Source organism: Equus asinus, chromosome 4 (genome assembly GCF_041296235.1).
Source record: "Equus asinus isolate D_3611 breed Donkey chromosome 4, EquAss-T2T_v2, whole genome shotgun sequence".
NCBI lineage: Eukaryota > Metazoa > Chordata > Mammalia > Perissodactyla > Equidae > Equus > Equus asinus.
In genome coordinates, this window is record NC_091793.1 from 40739895 (window position 1) to 40767714 (window position 27820).

The window sequence follows — 27820 nt, forward strand, 5'->3', positions numbered from 1 at the left end:
ACTGGAGATGTCCCTTCAGCCAGAGGCGTAGACCAAAACCTGTTGGGTTGTTATCAGGGTGTGAAGTCCTAGTTTTACTTCCCTGAGTTCTGTGTTGATAAAAAGCCCCAGAGAAGGCAAAGCTTTTGGACTGAAGAGCACAGTCCTTTGACAAAGCTTTGCCTGATTCTAACCCAGATTTAAGTCTCACGTCCCTTAAGTCCCTCCATCTCCACCACCACCAATGTTTGCTTTGCCTGGATGAATGAGAGCATCTCTCCTTCTCTCTGCTTTTGCTGCCACTCTCCCTTATAATTTATTCTCCATGGAGGAGCCCAGTGATCTTTGAAAACCTAAATCAAAGTGAACTTAATGTTCCTATAATACAATCCAACTGTCTTGTGACCTGTGAAGCACTGCACACTCTGTCAGCCTCTTCTCAGGCTAATCTTCATGATGAACACACTGCAGACCTCTCCTCCCTTACTGTTCCTTCAACATGCGACAGTCCAAGGAATTTCCCAGTGTAGGGTCTTTGCACCCAGAACATCCATCCCATGCTCTTTACCCAACCAGCACCTTCTTTATGTCTCAGCTCACATGCCATCTCCACATAGAGGCCTTTCCTTGATCCCTTGTCCAAAGCAGTGTCTGCCCCCTCCCTAGAGCTTTTTCTCCCATTACTTTTTCTTCAGAACAGTCATCACTATCTGAGTTTATTCCTCTCTTTTTAACTTATTTTTGCCAATCTTCATTTTAAAAATATTTTTTAAAGAATGTAAATGGTATTTATATCTCTTGTTCGCAGCTGGGTCTCCAGTGCCTTACACACAGTGGTATATTTGTTGAATGAATATGTGCACGCATGGGGCTCAGCTTATTGCTGAATAAAGGCCCCAAATCGTAAACTCCATACCAGTTCATGAGTTCTAAGTTCCAATTCAATTTTAACCATAGGAGACTGGGATATGCTTTTCAATTTAGTTTCTTTTTTCTGTTTCAGTCCTCTCTAATAAATAGTGACATTATCTTTGTGAAGTTGCATGCTCCATGGGAAGTGCTTGGAAGATATGCAGAACAAATGAATGTAAGAATGCCTTTCAGGTAGGTGCAAATGTATTTCCTCCCAACTCTGTCTGCTGCTTCACTGTAAACCTGATGTGCTCCTCTCTAGGAACAAATAAAACTGAAATGCAGCCTGGAATGCTGTTAGAGAAGAACCTTCTAATGTTTAGGAAGGACAATAAGTCTTTATGGCCAATAATGACTTCGTGACTTTTTGTGAAATTTTCTGGCTAATTCGTTCTTTAGCAGGTACATATTTCAAGTGCCTGTGAGAAGGAGGACTTTCCAAGTGGCATTTTCATTTCCAAAGTGCCATTTTTAGAAGCCCTGTGTACTGCTGCTTTGAACAGCCAGACCCCAGGCATCAGCGGTGTCGGGGAATATTTATGGTCCTTACTGACCAGTCCCTTCCAGAAAAAGCATTGAAGTCTGCTTCCATTGAAACAAATTCAAGAAATTTCATGAAAATGTGATCTATTTTTTTAAATAAGCTATTTTTAAATTTTAAAAAGTCAAGGTCATAAACACCATGCAAACACAAGCATTGATATTTATTCCAAGGGGAATAGAAAATACTTTGTGTGGATTGCTTAGTTATTTAAAAGGATTAATTTACCTTCATCTCACAGTGAATATTCTTATTTTCCCTATGGATTAAGGAAAAGTGATCTTCACTTGCTAGATGGAAATAAAGTATTAAACCTGAAATTATAAATGCCAAGATATGTGGGAAATCCATAATGGAATCCCCTAAAAGAGGTGGAGGGATTTAGTACCAAGGACAGTTCCAAAGGGACTTAACAATTAAATACTTTTGGTTTGCAATTTGCCAATAAGACCAAGTCAGACAATAGGAACTAGGCAAATTGGTGCCAGTTCTAAAATACACCTCTTAATGAGCTGTGGAAAGTTATAGAGACAAAGAATCAGCTACATTCATAGAGACAGAGAGGAGCTAGGGACACATTTAGAGAAGGGTAATTTCCATTCATAGGCTGTTAGTACATCTCCATGGTGCATCTTATTTTCTTTGTTTATTGGCCTTTACGTCCTAATACCAAGTCAAAATAAAGGCTGGAATTTCTAGAATCCATTTGCCTTGAGGCAAAATTCTCAAAAGAATTGAGATAAACATAGTTCTAATCTTTGGATTTATTCTTGTATTTAAAATATTCCGAAGGAAATCTAAGAACCCAAGGATTTTTTTTTTAATTATATATTATCACTAAGAGACAGAAGGAACATCAATTTAGTTTCTGCTGAAAATTGCTACACTATAGGTATAATTAATTAAAGCCCATATTTATCAATGCTGTAACTATCTAACATGGATTAGTACTATATTGCATATAAGAACCAAAATGATAAGAAACCACTATAAAAAATGCTTAGATAATCATATATCAGACTAACATCTTCTAGCCAACTAAGCCAAAAGTCTACCTTTTGATAAAAGTAAGGTAGTAAAATTAGTGAAATTGATACCCTCTTCCCAGTAAAAATCTCACAAAACCTTCTGCCACATCACACTTCTTGAGCAAAGTACCCAAGCAGATTGTGAAAACTTGAGCAATGTTAGTGCACAGCAAGTTCCCTTAGTATCTGGAAGCATCAACATCTGAAGGGCCTGGCTGCATCATAGATAACACTTTTGTATGCCCATTACATAGCAGAAAAATGCTGCCTGCCAGCAGCGTTAATACTTTTCTTAGGCAGCATTTAGAGAATGTGACCCAGGCAATAGAAAGAAAGCCATAATAACTATGAATAATAATCTTCTTTTTAAATGTAGGAATTCTTGCAGGACAACAAGTTTAGGAGAAAATACTGTTAATGTGTAGACACCAATTCGCCTCATTAATATTGATGTGATTTTACCTAAGCATAGCTTCTCTGATGCAACCTGATGCCTTTAAAATATATGCTATCATCTTGTCTACAATTTCAGACAAATAACTCGAACCTACAGAGATATTTTCATTTCCAAAGGAGGAATTGTCCTGCCATATCGTTTCAACAAAATGTGCAAACATCAATTTGGCTGAACTTAAATGCCCCAAAGAATATCATCTGTATTTATTATTTTCTGTAGACTGCACCTTTGAATCTAAGCCAAGGTTTAGTCTCCCTGGATTTTTATTCCTACAGTGTTCAAAAGGAAGTTGAGGGGCTGGCCCCATGGCTGAGTAGTTAAGTTCGCACACTCTGCTTCGGTGGCCCAGGGTTTCGCTGGTTCAGATCCTGGGCGTGGACATGGCACCATTCGTCAGGCCATGCTGAGGTGGTATCCCACATGCCACAACTAGAAGGACCCACAACTAAAATATACAACTATGTACTAGGGGGACTTGTGGAGAAAAAGCAGGAAAAAAAAAAAAAAAAGATTGGCAACAGTTGTTAGCTCAGGTGCCAATCTTTAAAAAAAAAAACGGAAGTTGAGGAATAGGTTTCTTATGGGAAATTGACAATAAGACCTGATGCTTCAATACCTGTATGTCCATGGATATGGGTTTTTTAATTAATAGACTATTTTTAGAGCATTTTTATGTTTACGGAAAATTGAATAGATAGTATAGAGTATTCCTATATATCCCCTCTCATGCCACTGACAGTTTCCTTATTATTAATATCTTACATTCGTTTGGTATATTTCTTAAAATTGGACCAACATTGATACATTATTATTAACTAAAGGTCACAGTTTAGGGTTCACTGTTTGTCTTGTAAGCTCTATGGGTTTTGATAAACGCATGATGTCATGTATCCACCGGTACAGTATCACACAGAATAGTTTCACCGCCCTAACAATTCCCTGTACTCCACCTATTTATCCCCTCGTCCCCCAACCCAACCCCTGGCAACCACTGGTCTTTTTATTGTCTCTATAGTTTTGCCTATTAAAAAGATGGATATATTTTTAAGTTTTCGCAGATATGCAAAATAAGTTTTGGCATATAAACTTCCCATTTTCCAAAGATAAGATAGTTCAGTAACAGTTCAGAATACATAAAAACCACATCAGTTTCATTCCTACAGTAGTCCCCTGTTACCCATGGGGATACATTCCAAGACCCCCAGTGAATGCCTGAAATTACAGATAGTCCCAAATCCTACATATACTATTTTTCCCATACATCCATATTTGAGGTGCAACAGCAAAACTAGCATGAATTTCTTTTTCTTTCTTTACAATTTCATGGAAAGAAGGTTCATTCTTACTGTAGATCATAGCAACATCAGTATACAATTTTTTTTCTTTCCATATTAAGTCAAGAACTTTCACCTTTTCTCTTAAAGAAAACATGGCTTCTCTTTGGCATAACCGAGGTGCCAGCATCACTACTCTTGCCCTTTGGGGCCATTATTAAGTAAAATAAGGGTTGCTTAAACACAAGCACTGTGATACCAAGACAGTCCATCTGATAATCAAGAGAACTACTGAGTGACTAATGGTCAGGTAGTGTATATAGCATGGATACACTAGACAAATGGCTGATTCACATCCCAGGGAGGACAGAGTGGGGACCGCCTGAGATTTAATCACACTACTCAGAACAGCATGCAATTTGAAACTTATGAATTGTTTATTTCTGGAATTTTCCATTTTCTATTTTCGGATTGTGATTGACCATGGGTAACTGAAACTGCAGGCAGCAAAACTGTGGATAAAGGGGGACTATTATACTCCATTTGTTGAAGCCCAAAATATGGAAAGGGAGATTGCATTTTAATAAAGCATCTAACACATGTGCTCTCCACTCAAACCACACCCAGAATTTTCATTTGTAATATTTTTTAAAATGCAAATGTACAGAAGTGCGACAGATTCTTATTAAGTCTGACTTAAAAAAAATTTTTCCAGAATTCCTTGATTTACCTCTTTAATTCACCTATAACCAGGGCCAGAGGTTAGGCATTATGAGCTAGTGTGGTGATTTACATCTGAATGTTGATGCTGATTGATGTCCTTCCCATACTGGTTGTAAAATATATATTTTTTCATATTAGCCCATATCAAATGAGAGAGATGTTCTGTAAACTTGAAGTGCTATATAAATATTAGTTAACATAATAGTATGCCCATTAAATTATGTCTACTGCCAGCAGGCTGGCAATCCACCTCTGCACCCCTGAAAAAAGTCTGACTTCAGCTGAATACATATAAATACCAGTTGTCCAAATCATTGCTCTGCATGGGTTTTGTAGGCAAGGAGCAACCACAAAGAATTATGGTGATGAGGAGAGGAAAAATATCAATGGAAACTGTTTCATAAGATTTCGTGACTCAAAAACGCATGCGCTATGTTTCCACTACATTTCTCACTGTTAATCTCTCTTTAGTTTTTTCTTCTTCACCTCTTACAGGCTTCTATCTTCAATCTCCTTTCCTTCCTTGCTAGTTCAAACTGTAACTGACGATGGGTTTTCTTCTCGACTGGCTTCATTTTTGCTGTTCTTCCAGGAGAAAAATCTATTACCTGCCCCGCCGGTACAAGTTCATGAGCAGGTTAGTAGCACACTCTGTTGTGATGGGGTTTGCTTGATCTGTTGGCTTGTGTGCTCCAACAATGACAGGGAATACAAGATGGGGAAGATGGGCCCTTGTCACCTGGGAAAACTGGCTGCCAGGCACATTCCAAAAATAGCTATTTCAGGTTAGCTTGAAGAAAAAGCAAAGATGAAAATATCCCTCTCAGAGTGTTCCCTGTGACTTCTCCACACTTGGGAGGGCGCAATTCATCTGCCGGTGTGTTGGGGCTGGTTTATTGGTTTGTTGTAACCCATTGTATTAGATAAATTACCCCAAATCCTGGCTGTTTAGAGCATCTTTGGCCTCGATGTTATTTTTTTTCCACACGAATCTCTGCCTCCACTATATGTAGCTTGAATTCTTGAAGTGTATCCAGTCTCCCTCTCAAAAACCTGATGGTTGCCTGGCCCTCCATGGGCAAGGCCCTCCTGTGTTAGTAATATTTTAATGAAGTATACAGGTGTACTATTATCTCACTCAGGAGGACTTCCTACCCTCTTTTTTAAAAAAAAGAAAAAAAAAATCCCACTGGATGAAGATACCTTTATTGTACTAGGTATCCTTCCAAAGCTTATTTCTCCTTGTTTTTTGAGAAGCCAAGGAGAAGGTGGAAGCATCAACGTTGTCCTTTACTTTGATTCTGATCTGATCATTGGCAATATAATTTCCGAATTTTAGTTGGTCTTATGTGACCGTTCCCCCTGAGCTGTGCTGATGGTTAAACTTGGCAGCTATTGCGTTTCTCTGAAAATCCTATACTTAGTTCAGTTCTGTGAGATTTAGGATTCAGTTCACTTTGTTTATGTGCAGTCATAGTGATAACTAAAAGAGTAATTGATTTATTTTAGTGGCTTTACTCAAATGCACATGCACCCAACACAGTATGGTGTGAGAATTGGCATCCAAAGAAACTAAGATGTTGTGGTTTCCCCAAGTTCCCCTGAGCAGCATCCTTATTAGCAGTTCTTTCATTAGGCAGTAGCATGGCATTTGGATTCACCACTGTTTAGATTAGTCCCTTGTCGCATAATGACCTATAGAAGCCTGATGCAACACGTTAGCCTATGTCAGTAGGTCTCACTAGTTCTCAAACTTCAGCCAACATCCAAGTCACCTGCAGGGCTTGTTAAAATATGGGTTGTGGGACCCTACCCCCAGAGTTGTGACCTAGCAGGTCTGTGGTGGGGCCCAGAGAATTTTCATTTCTAACAGGTCCCAGGTGAGGCGAATGCTGCTGGTCCTGGGATGTGCTTTAGAAGCCACTGGTCTGTGTGATAGGTCCATCTCCACCTTGCCATTAAATTAAGAATTTGACTGACTATGGATGGAATGAATTAAAACCCAAATCAAATAAAACCTGAAGGAAACATGACAAAGTGAAGAGAAAGTTCTCCCAGCTTTGGTGGCACAGTGGGAATATCAAGATTATGCATATTGTTTCAATCTGTTGAGTGCAATATATTCCAGATACTTAACGGAGTGGGGAGAAATCTTACTCTCATCCAAATTTGCCAAGCAGCCTTCATTCAATAAAGTGAATATGAGTGGGAAAAGGCCCAATCCTTTGGGATCATAAAACCTGTGTTTAAATCTTGGCACTAGAGGACTTTGGACAAGTTACTTCACATCTTTGAGCCTAAGTTTCTACATTTGTAAAATGAGGATACTAATTCCCACCCTGGAGGGTTGATGTGAGGTTTAGTGCCTAGTATGTAGCAGATCTTCAATAAATGGTATCTATTAAATGATTGTTATATGTAATATTTGTAATATTAACTTTATGTATTTTCATAACTCCTATTCCTTTTCTGCTTCTGAACTTATCCATCTCCTATAGTTTCTTTTTTTCACCCTCTAGTGACTAGTCCACTAATGCTGTTCTGATTTTACTTGTCATTTTCTCCATGTATATTCCCTATCTAGACCTTGTCCACTAACCACACAGTCACCTGACTTAAAACCTAAGGGTCATTCTGGATGTTTTGCCCCCGATCTATTCAGTCTCTCAAGTTCTGGAGATGCTGCCCCATGAACACGCCTGGAATCCGTACATTACTCTCCATTCCCACTGCCGTTGCCTTAACTGAGCTCTCATCACCTCTTGCTATTTTACACGAATTTACCTTCCTACCTCTGTTCTGACCCTCTTCCAAACTCTCCTCTGGTCATCTTCCTAGGGAGCAAATCTGTTCATATCTCTTGGTGGCTTCCTCATAATAGGAAAATAAAGTTAAAAACCTTCAGCTTAAAACGTGACACTTTTTATAAATTGTCTTCATCCATCTCTCTCCTCCCATCAGTCTTTGCTCTATCCATATGGAACCACTGATGGTTCCCAGACATATCACGCTTACTTGAGTTTATGTGCCTTTGCATATAGTTCCTTCTGGAAAGTTCTTTGTCATCTTGCTCACCAAGGTAATGCCTACTCAGTCCTCAAAACTCTGTCTACATTGTTCGGCCTTTTAACCAGGTTAAATGATGCCTCTTCTCTATTCTCCCATTGGCACCTTATGGCCCCATCATCATGTGCTATAAGTCTAAGATATAGATATCCATCTTTCCACCTGGATGGCACATGTAAGCAAGGATGACTCATCCAATTCTGTATTTCTAGCGCCTAGCACATAGTAGGTGGAGTGAGTGAGTGAATGAATCTCCATACACACGTGTGAAGATTGGAGTGGGGGGAAAAAGAGGTCAAAAAGAAAAGAAGCATAGGAAAACTAAGTCTGCCTGAGGTGTCAGACACAGACTGGGGACTGAAACATTTGTGCACATTATGGTGGAGGAGTGGACAAGGAAGACTTGAAAGAAATGGTGATAGAAGGAACCAAGTAGTCTCAAGGTCAGATAGGATATCATATGTCATCAAGACCAAATGACTCATCAGATACTTGAACCTCTGCTGTATCGTCAGCCAGCCTGTGTTTACACATCTCTGAAGACAGGGAATTCCCAAACTCATCTGTGAGCACCTCTAAGTATTAGAAAATTCTTCCTTAAAATACGCCATAATCTCTCCCTCTTTAGCTTTCACTCTAAAGGACACTCAGATTGTAGTTCTGCCTCGTGGATAGACGAAAAATAATCTACAGAGAAAAAAGGCAAAATATATGAGAAAGATTGTGAAATTATAGGCAAAAGGACTTAGTACTTAGCAGATATTGAAAATTGAGAATTGAGAGGAGGAGAAAGAGGTTTCTACATCTAAGGGATTGGGAAACTTGTTTGGAGGTAAAAGAAGAATGGAAGTCTGGAAGAGATACAGGTGTGGTGAGAAAGATGATGATTTTTGTTTTAATAATTACGTATTATAACTCACAGTAGGTCTTTGAGGTGATAGTATCCTGAAGGCCTTTGGAACTGATGGCAAAGCAGTTGAAGCTAGAGATAAAGCCAGAGAATCCAATTTGGGAGTCAAAGCCATAGAATTCATGACATTAGTCAGGGGAGTAGATGGAATTTCCCAGGGAAGGATGTAGGGAGTGAAGAGAAGATGGCCCGTGGCAATTCCTTGGAAAATAGGTGTTAAGGAGACAGGAGGAGATGGGGGGAGGATGAAAAAGAACAATTGAATAAGTATGAGGAGAACTAAGGGAGGGCAGTGTCAAAGGCACTAGGAATGAGTTTTCATAAGAAGGAGTGTTCTTTAGCTCCTGATCAAGGATGACAGATGAGAATTGCTTTTGGATACAGGCATACCTTGGAGATATTGTGGGTTTTGTTCCAGACCACTACAATAAAAGAAATATCAGGATAGAGCAAGTCACACAAATTTTTTTGGTTTCCCAGTGCATATAAAAGTTATTAGTTGCATTATACTATAGTCTATCAAGTGTGCAATAGCATTATGTTCAAAAAAATGTACGTGCCTTAATTAAAAAATACTTTACTGGGTCTAGCCCGGTGGCACAGTGGTTAAGTTCACACGTTCTGCTTTGGTGGCCTGGAGTCCGCCGGTTTGGATCCCAGGTGCAGACCTATGCACTGCTTGTCAAGCCATGCTGTGGCAGGCGTCCCACATATAAAGTAGAGGAAGATGGGCACGGATGTTAGCTCAGGGCCAGTCTTCTTAGCAAAAAGAGGAGGATTGGCAGTAGATGTTAGCTCAGGGCTAATCTTCCTCAAAAAGAAAATACTTTATTGCTAAAAAAAGAAAATGCTAGCCATTATCTGTGCCTTCAATGAGTCGGAATCTTTTTGCTGGTGGAGTCTTGGAAAAAATAATAATATTTAGAAGTTGCTGGTAACTGCTGTGATAGTTGTTTCCATAGAGTAGTGGTTCTCAAACTTTAGCATGCATCAGGATCATCTGAAGGGCTTTTAATACTCAGATCACTGGGCCCATTCCCAGGGTTTCTGAGGTGAGGCTCAATAGTAATTTGCATCTCTAACGAGATCCAAGCAATGTTGGTATTGCTGGTCCAGGACTACATTTTGAGAATGATGACCACAGAATGGAGGGTAAGGAAATCAAATTATAGCTGATGGAGAATGAAGGGTGGTCCTGACAAATCAGAGGTAGTGCTAAGTTTCAGGGTGGAGGAAAGGAGAAGGAGGGGATGGGATTAGAACAGGAGCTAAGAAGCGGGAAGCAGAAGAGACTGTGAACATGTGATCCATCAAGTATTCCCCATGTGTGCAGAGGGGAGACTTGTGAGTGACTAAGAGCTTAGGAAAGTCTTGTTTCTTGAACTGGAAGAATAGCTTATTAAACATTAATCTTTGCCTGAAAAAGTCAGTGCTACTTCAAGTGCATAAACCACAACCTTAAAAGAATGTAGGCATTGGAAGGCAGTGAGAGACGCTGGGACAAAATAAAGGAAAAGAAATCCTAACTATGGTGGTATGACGCATTGATTCAGAATGGCTCCTTAAGATAAGCTTCATTACTTACTACATAGAATTAAGTTTTGGACATCGCTGTGGTGGTGTAACTGAAGCCCGATGTCTGGTGTATATTTTTAAATGCAGTTTGTCAGAAAATTTCCTATCTACTTTAACTCTTTATTTCACCTCAGAACAGACTGATTTAGATGATAGAGTGTCTCTTTGTAACCAGGTCTGATATTAAAAGTTGAAGGGCACAGCTACATTGTTATGCTAGTTGTACACGGGTAATAAAACATTGACTTCCAATGTTCTAAAATTCTCACATCATACTAAAGATGTATTTTTACTTTGGCTTGTAGTTTCATCCATATAAATGATATGTCATTTCATTAATCCGCAGGAGCCTCTCTGAAACAAATCTATCTCCTTTAAGGATGAGAGAAATGAATTATAAATTTTGTAAAGTTTCTGAGCAGGCAGAGAAATAAAGCCTCATTTCACAGATATCTTTATTTGAAAAAGTCGCCTGACTCTGTAAAGCACAGTCATATAGTTCCGACATGTATTTTTGGAGTAAATGCTCTTTTCATCTACTTACTTGGTCTATTAAATGCTGTTTTGACTCTTTGGGCAGACTTAGAGGCATCATAAATTACCTACCCAATAAAGAAAGGGAATTTACTATCTTTATTCTGCCTTATTTATTTTTTATTTTTTGCCTTCACCAAATAGTACAAATATTGCCTGTAGAAGATGTGATTACAAAGTAACAAACCTGATTATCGTGGGTGGCTTCTAGCTGAAGTCTCATTACTACTCATTCTTTTTCTCTCCACCCCCCATACACTTTCTGCCTGACATTATCCTTTGCACTGCTTGGCGGAATGAATGCTGGACCCTACCACATTATGCTTTGAGTGTGGTTGTAATCTTATCAGATGAGTCTACAGGCAAAACAACAAAATGACTTGTATATTTCCATCCCTGTTTTTAAAAATTAATATACGTAAATGTTCCAAAGCCTTTGGACTCTTCTATATTTAGACTGTGCCCCAGTTAGTAACCCTGTGACCTAAAAGAATTGCATTAGCTTCCAAAGATCCCTAACTCCTATCTAAGGAGAGGCTACAAATACAGGGGACTTGGCTATAAGAAGAGGAAAAAGAAATCTAAGCCTGCTGTTGTCTGTTATCAGTCCAGGAGGGCTCCATTTACTGCAACATAGGGCTTTGTGTGATGCCTAAAAGAAAACAAACAATGAAACTCATCTGTGGGTTCCCTCTAGGCATATCACCCCTGAAAATGTAATATAACTATTAGAGACATGATGCTATTATAACATTCTGGTCTGGGGAAAAGCAGGTGTCTCTGAAGTAGCTTGTTTCATTTAATTCAGCCTGATTAAGTTGTCCCTGGTACAAACTCCCTTCTGGGTTGGTAGTGGCTCAAGGGAAAGGCCCTTGTCTTCTGTTTCTTCAGGGTACGCCCACAGCATCCAGGTCAGGGATCTGCACACAGTAGGTAGTTTACAAAGGCCTGCTGACAGCTTAGCATGTTGGGAGTGAAGTCCTTTGCAGGTGGCCTTTTCTTGAATCATCACTACTCCTGAGGTAGGTGGGATTCTCTCCCCTTTTTATAGCTGACGGACAGAGAGATTTAAGCAGAACCTTCTCGAGGCACATTTGCAAGGCACAGCTTGGGAAGGCACAGCACAGCAGAGGTGGTGTCTATGTTCATTTGCTTGTGCTGCACTGCCAGCTCTTTCCAGCTACCCAGAACCTCAGCTGCCATGAACCAGCATTTTGAGGAGACCCTGAATTTACCATCAGAACAACTGTCTATAAAAGTAACTCATCTTTTAGTCCAGATACTAACTTGGCAAGTCAAGGCCAGAAATCCCCAAGTAGATGATCCATCTTCTATTTATTGAATTGCCTGTGTAGTCTGTAAGAGGGCTTTTGCTCAGTAAACAGCAGAAATGGAGCAAAGTGACAATGTATCCAACCAAAATCAATGCTAAATCATTAAGCCAATGTTTTCTCTTTTCTTTTACCTGCCAGTACTTTATTAAGTAAACCCCACTCCTATTCTAAGAGACAAATGGGATGCTTTCTGGTTAGTTGGTTTCTCAACTTTTATATATCTAAGTAAATTTCAGGATTACCTGTTCAGGGATATTTATTAAATGCAAGGTGGGAGCACAGACCTCAATATACAAGTGAGAATCAGAGCTCTTAAATTTCTGTCGAGAACTTTCTCTGTGAAAATTCATTGTTATCATTTTCTTCATCCTAGAAACCACCACTTAACTGAGCATTTCGTACATCCAAGGCATTGTGCCAACACTTCATGTTCTTACGTTGTTTTGTCCTCACCACTGCCTTAAGCAAAGGGTATATTAGCTCAGAGAGGTTTAGTCACCTGTCCAGCACTGCGCTCACCACCAGTAAGCTGTGCAACTAGGAGATGAACCCACTTCCAGCTGACTCCAGTGTCTGTTACTTTATACGAAAGCTTATCCATTATGCGTTGTGAAAAGGAAAGCTCTTTATTAACTCAAGATTGTTTGGAATAATGTAGCCAAGATATTGCCCAAGTCACCATTAATTGTAATATCTAAAGAGCATTTGATTGATCATCATTTTAGAGATGAGGATACTAAGGCTCAGTGTGGAGAAAAGGCTTGTCCCAGGCCACACTGACATATGGTGTCAGAATCAAGAACCCAACTTGAGTCTCATGCTTTTCGGCCCAGGGGCTTTTGCACTATGTGTTTCTCCTTTGCAGAGTGTAAGGGGATCCTTAATAATGTCTCAGTGGCACGGTTTGGGGACGAGAATGGGTTTGTGGAAGAGCGGTCAACCATCATCCAGCCTCAGAGAGACAGACTCTTGTTCCTAGGGCCACCTGCCTGGAAGGTTGGGGCAGCATGTGGAATGTCAGCCTCAGTCTGTGGGAGCCTGACTAACCATCAGGTCTCAAGGGGAAGATCGGACCCTGACTGTTTTAAGAGGTGTATTAGTTTCCTATTGTTATAAAACGTTCTCACAAACTTAGCTGCATAAAACAATACAAATTATTCACAATTCTGCAAGTCAGAAGTCCTGGAGAGGGGGGGCTCAACTAGTTTCTCTGCTCAAGGTCTCACAGGCTGAAACCAAGGAGTTGGTCAGTCTGGTTTTCCCTGGAGGCTACGGGGGAGAATCGGCTGCCAGGCTCATCCAGATTGGTTGTACAATTCAGTTCCTTGCAGTTGTAGCAGTGGGGTCTCTGTTTCTTTATTGGTTGTTAGCCAAAGGTCGTTCTCAGCTTCTAAGAAGCTGCCCACACTCCCTGACTCCTGGCTGTCTTCATCTTCAAAGCCAGCAATGATGAGTTGAATCCTCCTCACACTTTGAATCTCTCTTACTTCCCCTCTACTTCATCTCTCTTGTCTCCAGCCAGCCAAAGTTCTCTGCTTCGAAAGGGCTCATGTGATTAAACTGGGTCCACTTGAGTAATCCAGGATGCTATTTTGAAGTCCATAACCTAACTTATATCTGCAAAATCTCTTTTGCCATGTCACATAACATATTCACAGGTTCCAGGGATGAGGTTGCAGACATCTTTGTGGGGCCATTCTGCCAACCAGATAGAGGACACACAGTGCTGACCACATTTGAGTATTTGTTTCTGGCGTTGTGAAGAGCACACAGCAGGGATCAGCAAATCCATGCTTAGTGCTCCTGCTTCTGCTCGGGCTATCCCAGTGAAAGCCAGTTCATACCCTCCACCCAGTTAGTATCTCAGGGGTTTTATTTTTAAGATATCTTTGAAATATCTTTCTTCCACCATAATATTTAAAAGGCCCAGTTCTTCTGCTTTCCATCACTTTCACATTAGTCTCCATGGTCCTCAAGAAGTTATTAATGACACTGCTATCTACCTGGAAGCTTCTCTAAAGCATTTTATGCACATCATCTTCTATAAGCCTCCCAACAACCCTGTGAGGTCAGTAAGATGATGATGATGATGATGACGATGATTATCCCATTTTAAAACCTTTGAAAAATAAGGCTCAGAAAGGTGAGTGATTTGTGGAAGGTCACACAGCTGATAAGCAACAGAGCCAGGATTTAGGCATCCTGGTTACAAATCCCAGCTGCTTTTCGCCACATCAGGCAGCCTTCCCTCACTTCTTTTTGCCCCTTCTCATTCTTCAATTTATTAATCGTTTTCATTATCCTGTTCTTCTCTCTCTTCACCATCTTCACATTTCGTTTAAATTGTGTGCTACAAGCCAGTTGCTGAAAGCTGCCATTTCATTAACATAGAGTATTTATGCCTGTTTTTTTTTTTTTACAGCTTTATGTGTTTTTATACACACTGAGCACTATACCTACCTGGGTTTAATTCATAGTCATTGCACGCAGAGCCCAGATTCTGTGAGGATGTGAACTTTGTAAAGTGTAATCTGATTAGTGCTGCAGACTGGAGATGTGTGGGAGGTAAAAGCTCTATTATGAAAAACCTCTGGGCCAGTGTCCTCCTCCTTGAGTGAGTTTTAAGGCAATCAGATGCAATAAAGCCGAGAGCCATGAGGAAGGCCACCAGCTTAGCCTAGGACGTGAAATTTATGAGTCCGTTTAAGGACTAAATCATTGAACTTGGACAAGTGATAGATGCTAGAGAAGCATAATTAACTTTGAATTGAAAAGCAAAAAGACAAATGTTAAAAGTCAAGCTCATTCCTCAAATTCGTATTTTTGGACAAAAAAGAAAAAGAAGATAGTAGCAATAGCCAGTGGCTTTCTGTACACCAGACATTGTTCTGGAGACTTTACGTACATTTTGATCAGTTAATCATCACAACTCCATGGATTGAGTATCATTATCATTCCCATTTTACAGATAAGGAAATTGAGGCACAGCAAAGTTCAATAACTTACCCAAGGTCACACTGCTGATATTTATAGAGCCAAGGTTTAAATCCAGGCACTCCCGCCCCAGAGTTCATGTCCTCAACCACTGTGTCATACTGCCTCTCAGGAGATCATCATCTCTCTCTATTTTAGGTATCTTTAAAGAGATGGTGTGGGAGGGAAGGACCAGGAGGATGAAAGATTGAGGAGATGGAATCTTTTCCCCCATCTTGGGACTTTGGGCCCTTCCAATCTTCTATTCTTTTCTGGCTACATGACCCTGGGTAGAGTGTTTACTTCACAGTGTGTATATGTGGTGCAGACAGGTCCTCTTTGAGAGGAGGGGCCTATAGAAGCTGTGAGGTTCTTTCCAGTTTGAACTTCCAGTGGTTCTGGAGAAAAGACGGCCACCACCAGACAGAGTGAGGGATCATGGTGAGGCTGGAACAGTGCTCAGAATAAAAGAGGAGTTTACCATTAGTTTTCACTTTGGAGTTGATTGATTATGTCAAAAAATAATCCCTTCATCTGGGAGTTTCACTACAAAGGATAAATTGCCATGTAAATATTTTTTAATTGGAAAAAAACATGCCCAAATTCCATGTGTTTTCAGTTAATAGAGTTAGATGGCATTTAGAGATTTTCTTCTTCAGATAAATTTGTTCCTGCTATAGCTCTTAAGTGAAGATTCCCATTATCAACTACTTTGATGGGGTGATCTCTAACATCAAGAATCCAAAATCTACATTTTGGTCCTGGCTTTATTCACTGGCTGGGTAATCACTCCTCGTAGGTCTCCTTTGTGATGTGTAAAGTGAGATTGGTACCCGTTCAGTCTACCTCACAGAGAAGCTATTTGATATGTGCTCTTGGAAAACAATTTCTTCCAACGGTATAGGTACCTGAGGTAGCATAATCATTTTAAAGTCTGATGTGGTTATTTGCTCCTTCTCGTGGTTTGCTGTGAATAATTGAGAATCTGGGCTCTTGGAAGCCAGATGTTTTCATCAGCAGAAGTCAGAGGGAATGGGGAGGTAACCAGGGGTAAAATGTGGCTTGAAAACCACTTTTAGGACATGTTGTCTGCCTTGACTTGGAATCGTTTTGTGCCCTGGCCAGAGTGACACATATGTACCATGACACCCCAGTGCAATGACAACCATGGGGTCAATTTGAGAAGAAAACATGGAAGCTAAACAGCCTGCTGTCTGCTGAGAGGCTGCTCAGGGAAGATGTGAGATGCAGGAAGGAAATGGTCAGGCTCTCTCTGCACAGTCAACCCACTGGGAGGTGCTGTCAGGACCTCTGCCCAAGGTTAACTGCCGCTAGAGCTCTTCCCTGACCTCAGATGGGGAGATTTCCCAAGCACAAAATGGGTTTCTAGAACCTGCAGAATGTAAGAACTTAAGGTCTCTACTGCTTTGCTTAAGGGACTGTCAACTTCCTTTCTAGAGCCTTCCAGCCTTGTTATGACTCCTTCGTTATGTACTGGCATGTGAGTGGACGTTTAACTTACAGCTACTATTTCGTAAACTATAGTATCAAGGCCCCTTGGTGAAATTGAAAGAACACTGGAGTTGCGGCTCCCTTCTTTCCATCAGTAAAGTGGGGGTATCTTGAGTGCATGAGAGTGTCCGGAGGGTGTGGCATCATCATTACGGCTCTGTGGAGAAGTCCCACCTGTGTTTCGGGGCCATGCTGACATGCTGTACCCTTTGGTCTTGCCTTTCATGTACCACAGGATCGATAAACAAATAAGCAGTTTTCGGAGATGGTTACCTAAGAAGCCAATGAGGCTGGACAAGGAGACACTGCCAGACCTGGAGGAGAATGACTGCTACACTGCCCCTTTCAGCCAGCAAAGGATCCATCAGTGAGTGTTTCCAGTGAAAGCCTTTGTCTTCCTAAGGACTTGCAGCTGTGGTAGAGCCTGCTCCTGCGCGCCTTGGATTCCTTGGCACGTGGAAGGAACAGTTTAGAGCCCTTCTTCCCTAAAAGTCCTGTGTGAGTGTTCATATCCCTGTTGTATTAGGGTAAGCTAACTGCTCTAACAAACAATCCCCACATCTCAGCAGCTTAACGCAACAGAACTGCATGCATATGTGTGCTGGGGGAGTGACCTCCATGGTGATTCAAAGAGCCGGGCTCCTTCTGTCTTGTGGCTCTGCCAATCCCCAGTGTTCAGAGCCCCTTCAGGCTCATCTACATCTCACCAGCAGACAGGGAAACTGGTGTACCCCTTTCCCTATTGAAAAGAGGGGTTGTTTTTTCTTAAATCTCAGTTTGCTTCTCAGTTCCCCTTTCTTCAGTAACTCACCAAGTTGCCCCAGGAGAAGCCACGCCACTTGGCAGCCAGCTTCCTGGTTCATTTATCAGACAGTCTCTGAACAGTAAATTGTCACTTTTGACATGCAGGGGGGCCAGGAGGGAAGCTGGCTACGTAGTTGAGCCTTTGAGAAATTGCAAAAGTGATAGAGAATTGACTCTGAAGCTTCTGAGATGATGAGAAATCATGGCAAGCTGGCAGGGTTAGTGGTAGGAGAGAAAAGCATTCTGAAGACTGTAAATGACTAGGCAAAAACAGCCTCCTAAAAGGGGGATAAATCAAGTCACCCTAGCCTCGCTCTCACCCAGACTCAGGAATTCCTGGCGCTCTCTGCTCCAGCCATAGAGACAGCCTCAGTAAAAATGACTTACCTGAAAGGGAGGAAAGGGGTGACAGATTTTTAAAAAAATAGGTTACCAACTTTGAGAAAAAAATAAACCAAATGGCAGCTGTCAAGTTGCAGGAAGTACACAGTGGGGGCACGTTTCAGCAACAGAAAATCAGTTAAAGTCTGCAGACCTGTAGAGGGCAAAGGAGAGAAGAAAAATCACAGAATACATGTTCTGTATCAAACTATATAAAGTATAATGCAAAGGAAGAAATTCGGTAGGCCTCTGAAATAGCCATACCCTGGGTCCCCACAGGTCAGATTGATGCCAACCCAACCACATGATGTGAACATTTGAAAGAATCATTAAAGAAGACATGAAACTCACAGGCCTCAAAATCATGGTTAAATCCTCCATGAGAAATAGGAACTGAGAGGGACTCCGTGTTAACTCGGAGATTAGGACCTATGGGTGTTTTCTAAAGAGAAAAATAAAAGCTGACATGTTGCCACTGTTAATTTAAACCCTCACCATACCTATGTTGTTCATCTTAAAGTTTCTTACATAAGTGATTGTTTGATTTTAAATCCTTCTGGAGTCGAGTCTGATTTATGTGCTGATTTCCCCTTTGTTTCTCCCCTGCCTGAGAGGGTTCCTACCACAGTGCAGGAGGGTCTCAGAATTTTTGGATGGATGGATGGATACGTGGATATCTAGATGGATGGGTGGATGGGTGGATAGATGGACAGATGAATGGACAGGCAGACCAATGGATGGATGGATTGGTGGCTAGATGAATGGAGGACTCAATGAATTATATGGTGTGTACTCTGGGTTTTGTTTTACTTCAAAGACATAGATAAGTGGAAGAAGAATGGGATGGATGGATAGTTGGATAGATGGATGGAGGAATCAATGAAGTATATGATGTTTGCCTGGAGTTTTGTTTTACTTCAAAGGGATACGGGTAAATGGAAGAGGAAGGTTCCCTTCTACTCATCTTCATGCCGGTTACGTTTCCTGATGTTCTTGCTTTACAACAAAGTTACTCGTCAGCATTCTCAATGTCAGAAGGAGGCACCCATCAGGATCTCTAGGGACTAGAACCAAGAATCATATCTTTACAAGTTTTTAAAAATATATAATAAATGAAGGATGAGAGCATGTGGGATAGGGGTTTTCAGCCATATCGTCATATATTTGATAATCCTTTTTGACATGTTTGGACATTCATTCATTGAACAATTGATTCATTCAACAGTCACTAATTTGGTGTCTGCTTCTTGCCAGGCACTGTCTGGGTACAGAGGATATAAAGATTAATACTGTCTTGATTCCAGCCTAGTAAGGACAGCAGACCATTTAATATAGTTGTAAATAGTGTGATGGGTGTGACTTGAAAGAAAGGGTGTTCCATTCTCCAGATTTGGAGGGAGGTTGGTAAGAGGTGAGGGTTGATCACAGGAAGAAAATGCTTGAGGTGGGTCTTGAAGGATAACACTTGCCAAGACAGGAAAGGTGGGAAAGAGATCCCAAGAAAAGAGAGAATAATGTATGTACAAGAGAATAAAGGCGTGAAACAGAATGGAGTGTTTGAAGAACTACAAGTAGTCCTCTGTGAATGGGTATAGGGTGTTATCGAAAAAAGAGAGTGATCAGTGGAAGATGAGCTTTCAAGACAGGAGAACTAAGGAGGAAAAAGCAGAGGGACAGCTGGAATGGAGCAAACCTAAGAGCCACACCTCAGTGAGACCAAGAGGATAGTTTCGGCGGTTCTATTACACAACTGGGAGATGAAAAATTAAAGTGTCTTGAATGTTTTGGGCAGTGGGGATTTCTTTCTCTTTGAAAATCATCATCCATGTGGACAACATCCCTTTAATGAATATGTAAAAGTAAAACTTGAAGAACACTGGCTGTCAAGTTGGAAATAATTTTTTGGTACAATCAGAAAAACATTCCCCTAAGGATGCTTTGAGGGTGATATTAATGGATTTAAAGTAATCAGAAGTATCTGGTTAATGAGTTCTGGGAGTTAGAACACGATCTCCTGGTTTTCCAAACAGGGTCCAAAATCGTATGTGACTTCTTGGTTTTGCAGAATGTTTGATATTCTGTTTGTCTAGGAATAAAAAAGAATAATGGAAATTTATGTGTGTGTACATGAATATAGTAGAAAGAGAGAAAAGAGAATTGGAAGTTTAATAAATAATGATCAGAGTGGAAAAGAGCTTTAAAAATATTTCACTCTCAGAATAAAACCCAGACATGTAAGTTGGCTCACCAGCTCCTGCTTCCATCCCACGGCTGTGTGCTTTGGCCACACTGAACTGCTTTGATCTCCTTAACTCACTGTGTCCTCTTGTCTCCTGTCTACACATGCTCTTCCTTCTGCCTGGAATACCCTTCCCCTTAGGCTCCCTTCTTTCAGATTTCATCAGAGACATTTCCTCCAGAAACTATTCCATGACTTCCAGCCTATACCCCCAATTCTGGGTGAGGTGCTCTCTTCTATGCCTTGGTAATATTTTTTTTCCTATCATAGCCCTTAATTAATAGCATCCTCCATTTTTCATTGATTTTTTCTAAACTACGAACTTCTTGAAAGACAATGTCTATATCACCATTTTTGAGTCTCATAGTTGATTCCTAATAGTATTTGGTTAAATGAGAAAATAGATAGAAATGAAAATAGGAGAATCATGCGAGTAAAGGATAAAGATGAGGTGAAGTTAGCTCACTGCACATTCAGCTCAAACCAAATCCAAGACATTTTATCCTCAAATGTGGACCACTTCCGTTGTCCCCTGCCTCAGTAAATGGCACCAATATTTGTCCAGTTGCTGAAAGCAGTGTCTGGAAGCTATTCTAGACACCTCCCTCACCTCCACTTCCCACACCTCCTATATCTCCAAGGGCCGAAGATTTTACATCCTAATTGTCTCTTTAATCCAGCAACTTCTCTCTGTCTTCACCACTATTATCTCACTTCTAAAACCCAGAAATAAAGTAACAAGTCTCCCTGGTTCTATCCTTGCCCAGCTCCAATCCAGTCTCTCAAGTGCACAGAGAATGAGGTTTTCAAAAATGCACATCTAATCATGTCACTTCATCCTGTTTAAAAACTTTACAATAAGTACCAAAATTTTTGAGGTGACCTACAAGGCCTCAGATGGCCTGGCCATGCTGCCCCTCCCCTCGAGGCTTATCTGTCTTCACTGCCTTCCACCCTTCACTTGTTATCATCCAGACACATACAACCTCTCTTCGTTTTTTTGGGATGCATTTTGCCTCGGGGCATTTGCAATGCTGTTTTCTCTCCTGGAATTCTCTTCCCATTCCTTCCTCCTTCACCCAGTTTACTCTTATTCATCCTCTAAAGCTCAGTTCCAAAGACTCTTCCCAGGAAAGCCCTCCTCCCATCCTTCCAAAAACCACATCACCTTGCTGTATACTCTTATCCTCATGTTTCCTACGGTAACATTTTTCGTATTTGAAATTTTACAACATTTGGTATTATATGATTAATGCCTGACTCTCCAGGTAAACTGCGAACTCCATGGAGGCATAGACCATATCTGTTTTTGCTCACAGTTGTGTCTCCTACACCTAACACAATGCTCAGCATACAAGAGAAGCTCAGTACTTGTCTATGAAATGAATGGCGTAAGGATAAAAGTGTTAAAGACAACACAGTAATCATAATCTGTATTTTGAACTATATTGTATGAAAGAATTAAAGTTGAGAATCAATTAAAAAACAAATAACCTAGCATTCTATTTGAACATATATATCCATGTTCAAGAAGCAATAAAAGCAAACCTGTACGTGCGCATCTCTATAGGACAATGTAGAATGCTGTTGGTCGTTTTATATGGTATCACCAGAGGTGGGCCTACAGATGGGAAAATTCTCACTAGATGCCAGACACTATTTTAAAAACTTTAATCCTCACAACAACCCTATGAGAGAGGAGGTATTATTATCACTATTTTACAGATAAGGAAAATAGGACACAAAGAGGTTAAGGAATCTGTAGTGGGTCACATAGCTAGGCTAGTCTACCTCCTGAACAGCTGCCAAATATCAGAGGTTTGACACTGTAGAAGTTTATTTGTTGTTCGCATCATTGCTTAGTGTGGGTCACGTGGGAAGGGAGGTGCAATGTCTCTGCTCCATACAGCCATTTGGATACCCAGGCTACTTCTGTCTAATAACTCTGCCATCCCTTAGATCCTTTGCATCTGGTTGTCAGAGGAAAAGAAAGATGAGTGACTTTGTAGGAAGGTTTTATGGGCCAGGTTTAGAAGCGGCGTACCACACTTTCACCCACATTTCGTGGGCCAGAGCTCAGTCATGGAGTTACCCCTAACTTGATGGATGCTAAGATAACTATCTGTGTGCTCAGGAGGAAAAGGGAAACAGGTGTTCTGAACAACTGGACGGTCTCAGTGATGGAGCAGGAATTCAAATTAAGACAGAGGCTTCAGATCCCTCACTCTTAAGCATTGCGCTCAGCTGCAGGATTTCTCAGCCTCGGCGCTGTTGGCATTTTGGACTGAATAATCTCTGTTGTGGGGAGCTGTCCTGCGCATTGTGGGATGGTTAGTAGCATCCCTGGCCTCTATCCATGACAGGCTAGTAGCAGTTCCCTCCCACCTTAGTTGTGAAAATCAAAAATGTCTCCAGACATTGCCAAATTTTCCCTGGTGGCGGGGGTGCAAAATCTCACCCCTCTCCACTCTTGAGAACCCCCGTTGCTCTGCTGTCTTTTATCATGTGACACCCTTCAGGCAGGACCACCCACTCTCTGAGATAAATTAAACCTCTAGTCGAATCTGATGACTGTGACACACAAGTCCATTCAGGAATTAATTTATTCCTCTTCACCGCCTTGCCTGTGAAAATTGGCCTGCTTAAGTATCCCTGCCCTTCATTCTTAAAATGGCATTAGCAGTCACACCCTCGAGGCAATTACTTTCTAAGGTCAATACTCATAATAAAGGTTTTCTGCTGGTAGACAGAGAAAGGGAAATGTGAAAAAGAGTTATGTCACTTTTTAGTAATTTTATATATATATATAGTATATTCTTTCAAGAAATAGATCAATTCTGAGTTGTCTTTCAGAAAAATGTTTGTTAGATACAGAGAGCAAAATGTTCCTCCCTGTATTTTTTATTCCTATTACCATTATTTTTATGAAAATCCATAAAAAGTGAAGTGAAATTAAATATTGACCACTTCATAAGAGAAGGGTATGAAATTTGTCTGTTGTGTGTGCATAAGTTTAAATAGATACTCAGTCATTCACATACTCCAAGCCCATTGTTATTCTGGATGCTTGGAAATCAACAGTGAACAAGTAGGCAAAGATCCCTGCTCTCCTGGAGCTTCTGTTTTAGCTGGGGGTGACCAGCAGTAAGTTATAAACCAATGGTTCTCAATTAGGGGGTGATTTGGCAATGGCTGAAAACATTTTTTATTGTCACAACTCAAGGTGGAGAGTGCTACCAGTAGGTGGAGGGCAGGGGTGCTGCTCAACATCCTACAACGCACAGGCAGCCCCACAACAAACAGGTATCCAGCCCAGAATGTCAATTATGCTAAGGTAAACGTTAAAAAAAAAATATTTGTAAAGCATGTTAGAAGGTGATAAATGCTATAGACAAAGAGAAAAGAGGAGGTGGGGGAGGGGAATGAAGAATGGTGGCTTGGGGAAAAGGGGGAATGTTGCATTTTCAAAAGACTGTTTATTTTCTTCAGGTTAGGCCTCAGATGGAAGGTGTGATTAGAGAAAGACTTGAAGGAGGGAAGAGAGAGAGGGAGAGTTCCAGGGAGGAGAGGAGCCAGAACAAAGGCCCTAATCTGTAATCTGCAAGCACATCTGGGTGTGTATGAGGAAAAGGAAGACCCTTGTGGCTGGGACAGAAATGACAAGGAGAGAGGCAATAGTGATCAGTTAGAGAGGTAGGAGGGAGGCTGATTATATATAGCCTGGGGGCCGTTGTGAGGACTGGCTTTTACCCAGGAATCCTTTGGTCTAACAACTTTTGAAAGAATCATTCTGACTGCTCTGTTAAGAACAGACCACAGGGAGCAAGGGTAGAAGCAGGGACCAGTTAGGAGGCAATTGCAGTCATGCCAGTGAGAGATGGTATATTTATATATATTTTTTACATTTCTAGCTTTTGAATGTCTCCAATGAAAATATATACCTCATAAAACTTAGCATCAACCCATTCTCTTACACAGCTTGGTTCTACATAAAACTTTTTAATGTGGGTCCCGGGCATGTATAAAATGGACATTATAAAAAGACCTCTTGAAATGTAATTTGCTCACGTGTCTCTCTCCCCAAGCTAGAATGTGAGCCACTGAGGGCAGGAACTGTGTGCCTGGAAGCCAGTAGCACCCGGATATGATCATAAGACCTAACAGAACAGGAGAGGAACATGTCAGATTTGGCATTATCATCCCTGCTGGAGGACAGAGCCGGGGCTCCAGTGTCAGGTTCTCTCATCTCCTAAACCCAGAACATCCAGATGAAAAGTTGAAAAACATAGTCGGCCAGTCAATTGTGGTCTTCATATCCAGCTTGAGTTTATCCCTGGCTTGATTTGTTTTTGGTCGCAGTTCTGCTAACTGATAGTTCTCTATCTATTAAATCCTGTTACCAGGACTAATGCCTGACCCTAAGATGTTTGGCTCATGCATCACACATTTTAATTCATGTGTTATGTGCATATAGAAAATGGGCAATATAAAAAGACCACTTGACATGAAAATTGGCTTATATCCCTTTTTCTCCCCTTCTAGACTGTGAGTTAGGGAATAACAAAAAAAGTCTAGGGAATAACAAAATGACACAGGTCTTGGTGCCCAAGAGAGCACTAACCATGGAAATCTTGGTGCTGGGCCAGCAAGGGCTGATAAAGACAAGAGAAAGCTACTGAAGGTTTGATGGGGGGAGATTATTTGTAACCTCCCTTTGATTGCCTTCTTATCATTTGACCTTCCTCTCAGCCAAATAAGCCAGCAGACCATGGCAGCGAGGTATGGACAATAGTGATCAGCCAAATGACAGTCTTCAAGTCATGGTAGCAACAATAGCAATGATAAAAAGTGATGGTGACCACCATTTATAAACAGCTCCTGTGTTCCAGAGTTACACCCTAGATGCATTACAACTCTGAGGGCAGAGGTAGTATGATGAAGGTCAGAGAGACTGAGTGGCTTGCTCAAGGTCGCTCCAGTCAATATTAGATTAGTGTACAAGAGAGAAGTGTGTTTTCTCCACAGTGCTGCCACCTCAGCTACGTGCCACATGAGTGGAACCAAAGTCCAGTTACTCAGCCACATTACACTAGTGTGAGCCTGTGGGTACAAAGATATCTGATTGCCTTTGGAGTTTATATGAAAGCATTTGAGGTGGGTTAAAGAAACAGAATAGTATAATATAAATATTCTGAACCAAGGAGAATATCGGTTAGAATAGGTATTCAAGTTCAGGGAAAAAAATAGGCTCAGGTTTGCAGGCCTCCATGGCCTGTATATTTGTAATGGTTGATAAATGAGCCAACAAATTGGCCTTTCAGCCTAGTGGGTAGAGCAGAGGGAGAAACACAATAAGTCACATCGTTCTTATTGTTGGAGAGAAAGGAAACCAATCCTTAGTGAAGGGGAATGTTACTTAGCATTTTCCTGGCATTTGCAAGAAATAAAATCCTTGCAGGGGGAAGGGGACTCTGGACGAAATAGTGGACAATATCCTCAGCAACCTCCTTAGAGCAAACGCCTTCTAAGGCTTTTCTGGAGGCTCTTTCTGGTAGGTGCCTCAGCGTGGTTCTGGAGAATTCATTGCTCATGGCCATAACTGTCTGCGGGAGTTTAGGCAGATCTTCAGCAAAATCCTGCAATATATCCTAAACTAATCTCATTGTAGATCTTTGTTTGAGCTACATTCTGCAAAAATTAAAGCTGAGAACTGATTAGGAAGCAAATAGCCTCACATTCCATTTGAACATTTACTTGTGTTGGAGGATAAGTAAAAGCAAACCTGTGGGTGCACATTTTTATAAGTCAGTGTATGATACCCTCTGGTCTTTTTATACGGTATCACCAGAACTGGGCCTACAGGCTGCTTACACCCATGATTGTGTGGGAGCCTAAAGATCTGACCCCACAGAAAGCTCTCCTGTACTAGCCAGCTGTGAGGCTCCGAGTGGTCAGCATTAGGGTCATCCATTGTATTGAAGCATTGTAGTTCCAAAAGGCCCCTCTCAAAACTCAAACAATTTCAGAGAAGGTAATTGAATACGACAGATGGGAGTTTATTGAAGGAATAATGATAACTAATATTTATATGGGGCTTACTAGGTTCCAAGTATTTCACAGTTATACACTCATTTAGCCCTGTGAGTAAGGGATAGTCATTATCTCCATTTTTATAGAGGGAGAAACTGAGGCACAGAGGTTAAGTAACTTGCCCAAGGTCGCACAGTTGGTAAATGGAAGGGCTTGGATTCTAAGGCCAGGCATTCTGGCTCCAGTCTTAGCCTAATAACATTATGTATTAGTTTTCTACGGCTGCTGTAACAAATCACCATGAGTTCCATGCCTTAATACAAATTTATTATTTTATGGTTCTGTAGGTTAGAAGTCAAACATGGTTCTCACTGGGACAAAATCAAGATGCGGAAGAGCTGCATTTTTTTCCAGAGGCTCTGGGAGAGATTTTGTTCCTTTGCCTTTTCCAGCTTCTAGAGGCTGCCATGTTCCTTGGCTTGTGGCCCCTTCCTTCCTTGTCAAAGCCAGCAACAGCAGTTGAGTCCTTACATTGCATCACTTCAGTCTTACCTTGCTTCTATCTTCAATTCCCCTCCTCTGACTCTTCTGCCTTCCTCTTCCATTTTTAAGGACCCTTGTGATTACATTGGGCCCACCTGGATAATCCAGGCTAATCTGTCTCTCTTAAAGTCAGTTGATTAGCAACTGAAATTCCACCTGCAACATTTGTCCCCCTTTGCCATACAGCTTAACATAGTCCCAGATCCTAGGGATTAGGATGTGGACATCTTTGGGGGCACTTATTCTGCCTGGCACAGCTAGATAAATTTGCCGATCTGCAGAGACCCAAGGGTCTAGGATGGAGGACAGGCAAGTTTTTGTGGAGGAAAAAAAAGAAGGAAGGGAAGGTTGTGGCAGTAGGATTTGGGGACATTAAATGAAATAACATATGTAAAGTACTTAGTCCAGTGCCTGACACAATAGAAAGCACTCAATAATCTATAGTTATTGTTATTACTACAACTACTACAGTGAGCCGGGAGTACAATGAGAACCCTTGGGAGAATCTCTGAAAAGTTGCAGTCAGCGTATAAAGGGCAAGTTCAAGGTGACAAAGACTAATTTTTGCAAAGGTCGATATCTGAGCTGAATTGGAATAGCATTACTTTTAATCTAAATGTTACTCAGTGTTCTGGATATGTTATGAACTGAATGTTTGTGCTGCCCCTCCTGCCCCCCATCCCATGTGTTGAAATCTAATCCCCAGTGTGATGGAGTTAGGAAGTGGGGCCTTTGGGATGTAATTAGATCATGGCGGTGGAGCCCTCATGATGGGATTCCTGCGGAGAGACCAGAGAGCTAGCTCACTCTTTCCACCTTGCAAGGCTATAGTGAGAAGTCTGCAACTCTGAAGAGGGCCTTCACTACGACTTGACCATGCCAGCACCTTGATCTCAGACTTCCAGTTTCTTGGAAATAAATTTCTGTTGTTTATAAGCCACTCAGTCTAGGCTAATTTATTGTAGCAGCTTGAATGACTAAGTCAGGATACGTTATCTTTTCACA

The 27820-nt window shown here is 41.1% G+C and overlaps 1 protein-coding gene across 4 annotated transcripts in view; it reads left to right on the forward strand.

Annotated features, from left to right (window-relative positions):
- The window catches only part of ANO4 (anoctamin 4), a 380754-nt gene that overhangs the window by 244059 nt on the left and 108875 nt on the right, over positions 1-27820 (forward strand). For all 4 annotated transcript variants that reach the window (XM_070507139.1, XM_070507138.1, XM_070507140.1 and 1 more), the window contains 3 exons: positions 983-1083; positions 5507-5551; positions 17054-17185. In XM_070507139.1, the coding sequence (XP_070363240.1) occupies positions 983-1083; positions 5507-5551; positions 17054-17185 (278 nt within the window). The remainder of the gene's footprint in view (positions 1-982; positions 1084-5506; positions 5552-17053; positions 17186-27820) is intronic.